The sequence below is a fragment of the Anabas testudineus genome, chromosome 8, assembly GCF_900324465.2.
Source record: "Anabas testudineus chromosome 8, fAnaTes1.2, whole genome shotgun sequence".
Classification (NCBI taxonomy): domain Eukaryota; kingdom Metazoa; phylum Chordata; class Actinopteri; order Anabantiformes; family Anabantidae; genus Anabas; species Anabas testudineus.
Window position 1 is genome coordinate 7,664,962 of NC_046617.1, and position 12,510 is coordinate 7,677,471.

A 12,510-nucleotide genomic window follows, 5' to 3' on the forward strand; every position below is an offset into this window, starting at 1 on the left:
GAGTGGGCTATGTTGAGTGGCAGCAGATAAGCATGTCATCAAAACATTAAAGCAGACCTTAATCACAGCGTACTTATCAAAGAAGCTCCAGTCACATCAGTGTATCAGCATTTAAGACCAGCTAAACACCTGAGAGGTCGTCATGAGTCTGTCAGTAGGAAGGAGCAGCAGTCGACTTTTTCCATGTGATGCTTTCACTGCTGTCACTGCTGTCAATCATCCCCCTCGCTCTTCTTTGGCCCCGTGGCAGGCTGTTAACGGATATCAGAGACTTCAACATGTATCAACATTACACTCAATAACAAACCCTCCTCCTCTCTCTCTCTCTGTCTTTTGTTTTTCCTCCCTGTGTTGCAGCTCGATCACCAGTGTTCAGTGCCATGTTTGAACACGAGATGGAAGAGAGTAAGAAGGTGAGTCGAGCACTTGACACTCATGCTACTGCTCCCACAGCAGCGAGTCAAATGTCTAAATTCTAAGCTTTCTCTCTGTTGCATCAGGGAGTGCTCACCTCTCAAAACACCCAAGTATGTCCACACATGTTCCCTCATGTCCTATTGACTGTACAACTCTATCATCCATTGTAACTCTTCAGTGTTCACTGATTTCTGATTTATATTTATCATACCAGCGCCTTCACACACAGACAGTGAAGTATATAGGTTAGTATTGGATGATAATTTCAATTAACTGCACTATTCTACACATACTGTACTGGATTCATTAAAACTTTTTAGTAAATCTTGTTTTGATTGATTTTCATTTTATATCTAGTTCAGTGGGGAACCGATCATTTCATCTGTTTTGTGTGCTTTACCTAATACAAGTTAATTGCTTTGAAGAAGCACTTATGTTGGGTTTTGTCTCTTTTAACACGTCACCTGCGTTCAATTATCATTTGGCTTTAGGTTGTAAAATTTCTTAACAACCCCTGTAAGTTCATTTTTTATGTTTTTTTTTAGAGTGCAATTTATATTTTGACAGCATTAAATGATGAAAACAGTAAATAGTTGCATTCCGTGTTTCTTCTGTGATTTGTGTGTGTGTGCGCATGTGCGTATCACATTTATCTGATAGGAGGTGGCGAGATTGAACATTGGTGATTTAGTCGTCATGTCAGCAGAATATTGATGTCTGCGAGGCTCGAATGGGGAAATTATAAAGCACAGAGCCAGGAAATGCATCTTAATTGCTATTTAAGTGGGCGTCTTCATCAGAAATAGAGAGAGAGATGGTGGACTACGTCCCCATACAATTCAGAGAAAACAGATAGATGGGTTAACACTTCTCTGCAGCACTCTATAGAGGAGAGACAAATGAGCTCATAAAGCAGCACTCTAATAGAGGACTGCTCTGTGCATAGAGGGCAGCTTCAGACACTGTAACTACAGGAGTGTTTGTCTATTTATGAGACTCTGTTGAAAGCCCGCCTTCGCAGTACTGAAGGAAGTCCTGTTAGTTTTCCTCAAGTGACTTCCAATGTGGTTACACGGTGCCAGTTTCTCCCCTTTTATTTCATTAACACTCCAACACAACTCACCGATGTAAAAAAGTTTTCATCATGTGTGTTGGAAACCTTTTTATACTGGATTGTGTCAAAACTGTAGAAGCAAAAAAAAAAAACAGAGACTGGGATGAGAAATACGTGCTCACATGCCTGCATGTATACAGGTTGTGTGCTGTAAGCTCAACCCAGCTGCCTTCAGATTTCTCCTCCTTTATTTCTCAGTGTGTTAGTGTTGCTGTCGACTGGTCAGAGTTGACACAAACGCACTAAACTGTTGGTACAACCAGCCTGACCCTGCTAAAACGCCGCTGGTCACTGTTGTGACGATAAAGCCCTGTTATAATTGGTTTACTGCTTTGTTCTTCCTCTTAGTGCAGAGGGAAAGGTTCAGGTTACCGTTACAGTGCCAGTGAGCGATAAAACCCACTTTTCTGGCTGCAGGCATTGTCGAGGAATGAATGCTCGGGATTAATTTTCAGAAATCAGCTGAAAAATAGTATATATGCAAGAATGGTGTTTTGCTGAAACGTGTTCAGACTATTCAGAAGGTTCTTCCAAGTGTTTTCTTTTTCCCTTACATGGCACTTGGAACTTGTTTTGTAACGCTGCATGGTTGACTGTCCCTGTGTGTGTGCTAAACAAGGTGAGCAAGTTTAATTCAGGTAGTTTTTGGGATATTCACATGAAACAAATAACACTCCGCTGCTTCGTGTGGTTTTTGAAGGATTGTCAAAGCATCTGTCTTTTTCTTCTCTCGCCTTTTTATTTCGTTAAACCCTGTGTGTATTCTCCTCTCCTGTCCTCTTCGCTCGTTCAGAACCGTGTGGAGATAAATGACGTGGAGCCAGATGTCTTCAAAGAGATGATGTGCTTCATCTACACAGGCAAGGCCCCCAACCTGGACAAGATGGCTGATGACCTGCTGGCTGCAGCTGACAAGGTACAGACAATGTGGGTGTGTGTGTTTGAGAGAACGTGCGCCTGTTACTGTGTACATTTGCACAAACCCGTGTGCATAATAATGTCCCCAGAATTCACCTGAGAAGCACAAGATTTAACAGCTGTTCAAAAACACTGTGTCAGAAGGCCTTTTCAGCTCAGTGACTGATTTTAAATGCAGACTCCAGGAATTGAGTATTGAAATAATATTAGCAGACTTTTCTGACAGACATTGTACAACAGTGCTAACATATACTATTCATAACAAATAAAGCTAAAATTTGACATGGGGTATTAGTGGGACTGGTAACGGAACTGTATTTAAGCCATCACATTACTGTAGTGTGCTACTACTTAATACCCCATACTGCTTGTCATAGAGGCATCTTTAACAGCCCAGCACAAGTCGTGTTTAGTCTAGTCATACCTTACTGTACATTATTGGTGTTATTGAACAGTTGTGCTAACACTAATTCCCTTGCAGGCTCTGCTGAGCTCCAACTGCTCCTCAAGCATGTGTGAATATGAGAGGAGATTATTGTTCCTACAAGTTTTGTAATCAAACTCAGTGGAAATTATTTGTTTTTACCTCTCAAGTGAGTTTTATTTTCCATCATCACTCCCCCTCAGTCTGCATAACTGTCACTGTTCCTTCTCTTAGCCATATTTTTTCTTATTCAATCTAAGCCTTGTTGCCGCGGCGGAGTAATTCTGTGTTTCCGTACCAATACACAGTGCGACAAGAGTTGTTGGTGGCAGTGCTGTTTAAGTAATTTAGTTTACCTGCTGTTTCTGCTCTCTCTCTCTCTCGCTCTCTCTGTCATTGGCAGTATGCTCTGGAGAGGCTGAAGGTGATGTGTGAGGACGCCCTGTGCGCGAGTCTGTCTGTGGAGAACGCTGCAGAGATCCTCATCCTAGCTGATCTGCACAGTGCAGACCAGCTCAAGACCCAAGCCGTGGACTTCATCAACTAGTGAGTTGCACGACTGCACCAAGATCATCCATCTCCAGAATTACTTCCACAGTTATGCAAACATTTTTTTTCTCTTCTACACACACACACACACACATCCATACACTTTGCGTTTTGCCAAAGGAAGTCATTAATTTTCAGTGGGAGCAATTTTTGTCTCCCGAGGAAATTTAATTTAATCCTCAGATCAGACCATTTTGTTGCTGTATCATATTGGGCCATTTAGAAATAAACCTCATCTGCTGATGTTAATCATGTTGCAGGCAGCCTGTTTAGGTAAGATGGAACCTATTAGCATCAATGACTGCTATTTATGTCCACGGAGAGGTGATTGATCCGGCCCAATTGAAGCAAAAAGCTCTCTCGCAGTCAGTACCTAAATTTCTCATCACCTTCCCTCTGTTTTCTGAATTCTCTGTCTCAAAGCCAGGTACATTTTCCATCCCTTTGTTCATTCCTCTGTCCTCTCTTTTCAGCTTTCAATCTCCTGGCCTTATTCCTGCACAGACTCCCATCTCCCTCCTTCCTTCATTCACCCACCCACCCACCCCCGTCTCTCCTCCCTCTCTTCCCTTTTCTCTCCTTTCTCCCTCTCCTGTTGTGTGCTTAAGAGCTCATGTGTGCCTAAAGGTGTTCAGTAATGCAGATTTCTGCCCCTAATCCTAGTCATTAATTGTGGTTATGGGCGTTATGACAGTTTAATTTGCAACAGCGTTGTTGTGGTGGTGGAAAAATTGGCCACGGGGGACTCCTGGCCAGCAAAGCGTTATCAACCCTCCTCCTGCGGACACAATTGACAACAACAAGAGCAACAAAACAAAAATCAATTTAAAGGGCGAATATAGAAAACAGACGACACAGAGGAACTAATAATCCTCCCCCCAGTAGCACCTCAACCTCTTTCCAGACCAGCCTTTACAAACAGCTTAGAGCCATTTAGTGGAGACAATAGAAGTCCTCTTTATCCCACCTCTTTCTCATTTATTCATCTTCTTTAGGGATGTAGCAGAGAGTAAAGCCACCCGAACTCTCTTTATCCAGTTTGTTTATAGAAGAGAGTTTGCCCACTTTTTAAGCCTATCATGAATCTTTAGGAGTATATTCATAAATAATAATACTAAATCACTGAAAGCAGAGCAAACGTGGCACGAGCTGAACAAAACGTGGCGATAAAAAGAGCCGTGCTTTTCTGAAATGAGTTTTCATGATAACAGTGGTGCTTTGTCTCATCATTACAGCTGACTGGAATTTCTCAGTTTGGCTTCTTTTTAATTTACCTTCATGTCACTGCTGTTCAACCTTCATTGGTCCCATCCTGTCCCTCGCTGGGGACCTTTATTACTCTCTGTTTTTTGTATTTTAGTTAATTTATTTTTTGTCACTGCTGCTGTCCCTCACCCATCCTCTCCTGCTGTGGCTGCCCTCCTCGTGCCCTTTATATGGCCTGCTGCCTCAGCCTCAGCACACTGGTCATCACTATAAGCAAGGGACCAACTTGCTCCACAGAGAATAGGGTCAGAGGTTGGCTGATGGTCTGGAGTTGTTGTGTGGACAACATATGACCAGACACACACACACACACATACACACACACTGTTGTTTATTTACAGACAACAAAGCATGAAAAATGTCATTAAAGGCCACACAGCGGTGTATGTGAGCCCATCGCCCCGAGGGTGTCAGGAGGGTAACGATTGCCACAGGGTGTGCTGGTGTCAACTGACATCTGTGACAGTAACAATTAACCAGCACGATTCTCCAACTAGATTTTGGCTTTGTGGCTCCCATTTGTTGATTAGTTGATTTGCACAACCAGAAGGAAATTTAAAGAGTTACCATTAAATTTTAAAGAGTATGAGGAATTTAAATATTATATGATATGATATATGATATACGGTACGATTAAACTATGACTCAGTTTACTTTTATGCCCACATATTTATAATCTCTAAAATAAATGTTGCCTTTATATTTGTGTGATGTTTTTTCTTCTCAAAAATGACCTGTGGGGTTAAATATTTAAAAATATAAAGTAAACAACAGCTCTGCCAGCTGGTATGACAAACTCTTAATGTCTCAGAGTAGCACTCCACACAGATGGAGTCACATAATCCCAGACTCTTGAGAAACCAGTTTATTTGTGTACTTATTTTATTTGCGTGCCCATGTAGTTTGTTTTCTTTGAACATTTTCTCACTTTCCTTTACTTTGTATCTCCTCCTTTCTCCTACTTTCTCTCTCACAGTCACGCAGCTGATGTGATGGAGACATCAGGCTGGAAGTCCATGGTGGTGTCTCACCCCCAGCTGGTAGCAGAGGCCTATCACTCTCTGGCCTCAGCCCAGTGCCCTTTCCTGGGTCCACCAAGAAAACGCCTTAAACATTCCTAGTAGTGTAGCGAGGCTCTCCTCTTCTAACCCTGCTGTGTTCCTCTGTACCAGCGACCTCACAGGTCCTCACTCCCAGTCCTCCTCTTACTCCGACAGCATCCAGAGACAGCTGACACCCAGGACTAGGGGAGCTACTCAGATGGGCAGACCAGAGAGTTACAGGATTGATGCCACACATGAGGTACTAAGTACATGTCTGTACTGAAGGTGGGGATGAGGTAAATACTATGAGATCGGAACCTGGATATTTATGGATTGCAAACCCTAAGCCTCACTCATTCCAAATATCCTTTGTCTGCGATATTGGAAAAGCCTGAACCTTACTCTGCGAGTCGCTCGTGAAAAAGACTGGACTGCTGGCACGAAAGTGAAAAGTCAAAGTGGAGTCAGTGTAAATACCATGTTGTTGTATGTTTTTGTAAGCCTAAACTGAGTTTATGAAAAAAGAAGTGAAGAGGATAAACAAACCAGAGAATAAAAAAAGACTTGATGATTCAGCTGTGTTTTTATGAGGTGATGATTTTCTAGCACAAATGATTCTCAAACAAAAGACCAGTGTGAACATGTTTTAATGTTCACCAGTAAACCTGTGTCTCAAGCAGGACAGACACTGTTCATATTCGGATTAATTTATGAAAAACATTTTGTCGACTTTGATGCACTTTAAGCAATTTCAGAGAAATCTGTTACAAACTGTTGTGAGCTTGTTTTAATGGTATATGATGTTATAGAAGTGGCATCTTACAGGTTGTGAAAAAAAGTGAAGCAAAGAGCAACTGAGGGGAGACATTTAGGACAAAACACTGAACCATTTCTTTTTTTTTTTTTATAATATAACTGGGTGACACAAGTGTGACCCTATGTTCCACTCCAGTGTTGCTTCATTCCCACTCACACCACTACTCTGTGGCACACACAAGCCAGACCGGGAATGCATTTTTCAGTGAAAAACAGACCATTGGAACTAGTTGTTCTTCGGCTACCATTTATGCTAAACATTTAACATATGCATTTTCTTCCCTATTTTGGAGTGAGTGGGTGTAATCTGAGTGGAATGGGATTCAATCTGAGTCGAGCACTGAGAGAGGCAGCTTGGTGTGGCTTTGAGTTGGGGAAGTGGAGCGAACCAAACAGGTGTGCTCATGTGCTCTGGTCTTGACTGACTTGCTGTTAAAGGACCACTCCAAACAACTTATCTGCATCTTTCAGCCATCTTATTCTCCTTTCATAGTAGACTTGCAGAGTATTTTAATTGTCCCTTCATCATAATTATCACTGGTCAGGTTGTGTTGTACTGGTGAATTCTTAACAATGTGTCAGCATAAATGTCTGTGAAGATCCTCAGAAGAAACATCCAGGTCATGTTTATCCCAAAAAATGCTGTTTAGTGTCAAGTGGCTTTAAGTTCTTGAAGGCGTTTCACTTTTCATCACAACTGATGAAGCCTGCTGGGTGGAAAATGAAACAACTTTTGCGGTTTCAGCATAAAAGTCACAGGTGCCCTACATGCAGAAGGGCCAGTTCAAAATGTGTAGGATGACTTAACACAAGATTATATTTAATACTAATAAAACCACAGTGTCTGTCCAGCTTTAACAAAACCACATATTCACCCGTTAACCCTGCTAAATCCCACTCCTTACGACTGAAACGATATTTTGGCCTCTGAACCTATAAAATACAGATGTTCTGAATTCTCTCTGGCTTGTCGTGTCTTTTTCGTCCTTGATATCTTCATTATTTTTTTTATCATGCAGTTTGGCCAGTTAGCGACTCATTAATGCACAGCCTCTTTCAACTTGCTGCCAGATCAGTTTGTGTGAGTAACACATTTCTGTTTCAAGTTTAATCCTGTCGTGATCAAAGTTCAATCCCCAGTGCACATGCTGCTCACCTCGCCTGATCACACGGGCTCATATACAGCTGTGTAGCATGCAGACTAAACTCTCATTCATGCTCACAGGCCTGTCTGACTTCTCCAAAGCCTTGCTTAGAGAACAGATCACTTCAGAGAAAGTCAGACCTTCCTCTTGGACAGTATTTTAGCAGGGATTTCTTTGTGTTGACCAAAGTCGAGGCCCAGCGGGCTTTAATGAAGCTCATCCCTGATCCCTGCAAATCGCTCCTCATCAAACAGTCAGCCCTGGCCAGCGATCCTCAGGGATGTTCTGGCTTTATCCCGCCGCTCATCAAACAGACGGAAAGCCGTTATTTGTAATATGGACAGTATACTGTTGCTTCATGGCAGAACACAAAGGATTAATTAAGCATTGCTGAGCAGCATCATATTTTGATGATATAGTGATAGCAGTATGCTGTTCGAACGTCATTTTTTAAAATTTAATATTTTTTTCTTATTGTTATTCTGACTTTTTTAGCAGACTCCTTTATTGTACATCATCAGCCAGACTGAACCAATACTATGAAGTCATGCAGAAAAATTGATCATCCTGACATGAGTTTGGATATGAAAGTTGTCTGGTGCTATAGTTATTAAAATATTGTAATATATGTTGTAGCTGTGTTTTCTTATTCTCTGAGGTTGCTGTTTAAATCCAAAGTGCTGCGCTGGGCCACGCTCTGCCTGTCAGAAATAATTTAAATCTTATGATTGGTTAGAAGGGTGAGCCTCACTGGAAAATGTTTAGAAGCGAATATCTGCACTGGTATCACTGGTTGTACTGGTCAGTTAGTCCGTATCACAGGAGGAGTTAACAGCATCTCTGATGGTAACTATTAGAGCATATTTCTAGTAAAAATAACAAAATAACATCTATACGAAGTGACGTATAATGAAACTGACTTCCTCTGTTTTCAGTTACTTTGTTTCTGTTTGTTTGGTGTCTGCTTAAATTTGTGTATTATATTGTCTTCACACTGTTAGTGTGTTATTTTGTGGTGTGTATGTGTGTTTGTGTTTTAATGAACTGCCAGATGGACCAAAGACAATTATCCATCTTGTTGGACAATAAAGCTGCACTCTTTCGTGCTCCCTAAAACATGGTCCCATCATAATATATATCACTATCACACATATAATAATAGGCATATTTGTGATTACTGATATATAAATAGAAAATAATAAAAATGACTTTTGATGTTATGTAAAATCCTATCCCCATTGAGCTACATGTAAAATCAAGCCGAAACCAGAAAAAGGAGAACAGGATTTTATAGCTTACGCTTTGTAATGCATGATAACCCTCAAATAAGCCTTGCAGCCAATATTTCAGAGTTTGAGAATTTTCCTGTAAAGGTCAACGTGTGCGTGCCTCTGACTGAAAGAGTGTGTGAACGTGGCAGGCATATGGTGCTCTCTGAGTGGGCATGCATGTCAGCACAATAAGGTTTTTTTGGGAATGTCCCTGAGATAGGAAGAAGCTTTGTTAACTGGAGTCGGATCTGCCGGTGTGACCTTCTTCATATGAGCTGGAATTTGAGGTATCGGGGTGTGATTTTTCTTTTTTTCCCCCCTTGCTTTGAGAGTCAGTTTGTGTAGCAGCTTGCAGCCAACCTTCTGTGTCTTTGTAAAGATGTGTGTGTGTGTGTGTGTGTTTGTGTGTCTCCATTGCACTTACAGGAGACAGTCGGGGAGATAGATGGAGCGATGCATGTGGAGAGGCGTCAGTTGTAATGCATGCTGTATGAGTCTGTCACTCCCTCCCTCCTCCTCGCTTCCCCATTATTCACTGCTTTTTTTTTTTTTTTATGGGAGGAAGGAGAGCGAGGTGTGGCAGGTCAACGCTGTGAAAGCCTGTGACGACTTCTGCGTATGTGTTAGCCCACCATGTCTAAAGATAAGCAGGAACTGGCCAGAAATTGACACCTGCTGGTTTCCACTGCCTGTCAAGAGGGGGATGGAGAACAGTAGCGAGGAGAGAAGGAAATGTTAAGTGTTGGGTGGGGTGTCAGATTTTCCCTGGGTTAGGATTTCTGAGGCTGAAAATTTAAACCTCAACGTATTTTGATATCCAAGGCACCCACAAAATCATCTCCATGAATTTAATTATAGTAGTAATTTAAAAGAGCATTTTATTTTCTTTTATGTCCTAAGGAAACTCAGAAGATGAAGGCAAAAGAACCTCACCATCACTATGAACATTTTTTCACTGCAAGTTAGTACTTTCCAACATTTCTTTCATATTTTCTTGTGTAAGAATTTCAAGCTATTATTAAATGAATCACATTTGATGAGAGGGATTTCTAAATGTGAATTGTTGCTATAGTTGTTATTAGTGCATGGTGATAGAAAAGATCATCAATGAGGACAAATTGGGGTTGCCAGTATGTCAGCAAGTCCTGTGCTGTTGGATATGTGTGCATGCTCTTTGGTGGAATCCAACAGTGCTGCATAAAGCAGCATTACAGTATTATAAGTATATTATAACCTTTGTGGTTTCTCATGATATCCCAAGTAATCCACTCAGATGGTATCGTCTGTGACAGGAGAGGGAGGCTCAGACCTTGGGGCAGAGAAATGAAAGGATGAAGTGACAGGGGTAATGGATGGCTAGAGGGATGAAGAGTGATCGGGTGTCATACAGGTGGGATAGGGCCAGACAGATAGTGAATGAAGGAGCAATGGAGGATGGATAGCTGGAGCACCTCAGACATCGACAGCATTGAGAGATTTGTCTTCTTTGTACGCCATTTGTCTTGTTGTTCCTTCACCACTGCGTCTGAGCGAGTTAAATCTCATAAAACTATTTACTCTGACTGGTGCTGGGGTTTTGTTGTGTATACTGTAGCCTACCTGCTCGGGCATGTTAGCAGGTGCCATTTGAGGAGAATCCTCCATTGTGGGAGGATTGTCTTAAGGATTAGGGGACATGCACAAACAAACAAACTGCGATCCACAACTAACTGTTTTCTAATAACACCGGATGAAGAAATTAGAGCAGAAAAAGAAAGGGGAGCTGAGTCACACACACACACACACACACACACACACACACACACAAACATAATTACACACATATATATGAGCTGCTAATTGCTTTGTGTGCATCAATCCGTCCTGTGACTGTGCAGGTGCAATATTGCGGTGCTGTGGGTGTTTGCCCGGCTCATAACCACAGACCAATGTGGTGGAGACAAGCTCATATATTAAGATAACCCCGAAACGGAATGGAATTGTATTTCCCCAGCGGTTCAAATGACTTCTGTGGTTGTAAACTGATAGTGGATGAGATTTGGCTTTAATGAAGCAAGACTTATTGTGCACAGTGCAACAGAGGAAGGTGCGCGCGAGTGTATGTGTTTCATTATTTGAGTGTGTGTTTGAATGTGGATGTGTCTGTGTGTCATTTTTTTTCCCCCCTTAACAAGGAGCGCTGTTATCTATAGCTGCATGTTTGCCTGCACTCTCACGGATGGCGAATGTTATTGTATTGCTATTTTTCTTGCTCTGGGGTTGGAGTGTGTGTCTGAGTACTGTGATTTATTTTGCCTGAAATAATCAAGTGAAAGGTTTTTATTTTGTACGCGCCCCAGGTGTAATCTTTCTCAAGGTTGTATGTGTGTATGCACAGGCTTGTAAGAGTGTCATCTTCATCTGTTTATTAGAATGTTCCCTACTGGCCCCGCTGTAATGAGACCTGTGGAGCCAAGGAGTGATGGAGTTGAACTCATCAGGACAAACACATCGCAACTGAGAGGAAGAGGGAGGAAGCAGGAGAAGGTAGAAAGTAAAGGTAGAAATAGAGGAGGTAAAACAACCAAGGCTCCGAGAAACAGATCCCCATTCTGACCAATAAGTGACATCGGAGCTAAATATAATAATTTTTTTTCCACATGTGACAGACACATTAGATTTTGAAGTGAGAGCTGAGACAGCTAAACTATTTCTGATAATTATCCAGTCACATCATTTTCCTGAAAAATTATATATAGTCCTCTTCTAAAAGCCACCATGTAAACTTTATTAATGGCTCAAATTCCATCTGGAAGTATTAGGTCATATATAGATATAGATATAGATATAGATATAGATATAGATATAGATATAGATATATCGTTTTGTGATGGGAAATATTTTCACTTCCCACCTCGCTCTGGAGTATTACCGTAATCCTGTTCAAATAGGACTGGAGATAGACAGTATAATGGAGGGAGAGATGAATGAAAAAGAAATCTGGGCTTGAGCGTACAGTATTCCAGCATACATGCGATGAGAGGAACAGAAGTAGAGCAAAGGTTTCATCTCCCAGAGGTGCAATTTGTTTACAGACAGTAGTCAAGTTAACAGTAATAGACAAAACAACACAATAAATAGAAACAAAACTAAGAGTCTACAGTTGCCAGTGCTGGGTATATTGCTGCTTTGGACTCAATGCTAAGATACTGATGTTAAGGAGGTGCAATGGTTAACTAACGCTTGCTGTTTAATGCTTAACACAAAGTACAGCTGAGGTTGATGGGAACATGATTAGGTTTGCGGGATTTAGTCATAAAGCAAAGTATTGAACAAAGGAAATTTATGACTAGCTGTTGGCACTAGATGAAATGTTAGGAGGCTACCAAAGTTATTGCAGTTCATCCCAAGGGAGGCATGAATATCAGTACCAAATGTTACGGCAGTTTGTCCAATAGTTATTGAGATATTACACACACACACACACACACACACACACACAAAGATGTGTGGTTAGCTTGACGTGAATTTCTGGACACACAACCTGGGCCAAAATGATAACTTCAAA

General features: G+C 41.4%; 1 protein-coding gene across 2 annotated transcripts in view; it reads left to right on the forward strand.

Annotated features, from left to right (window-relative positions):
* The window catches only part of spop (speckle type BTB/POZ protein), a 75,251-nt gene extending 66,461 nt beyond the window's left edge, over positions 1-8,790 (forward strand). For both annotated transcript variants that reach the window (XM_026361033.1, XM_026361024.1), the window contains exons 10-13: positions 358-413; positions 2,325-2,447; positions 3,277-3,419; positions 5,665-8,790. In XM_026361033.1, the coding sequence (XP_026216818.1) occupies positions 358-413; positions 2,325-2,447; positions 3,277-3,419; positions 5,665-5,809 (467 nt within the window). In that variant the 3' untranslated portion in view covers positions 5,810-8,790. The remainder of the gene's footprint in view (positions 1-357; positions 414-2,324; positions 2,448-3,276; positions 3,420-5,664) is intronic.
* The last annotated feature ends 3,720 nt before the right edge of the window (positions 8,791-12,510 follow it).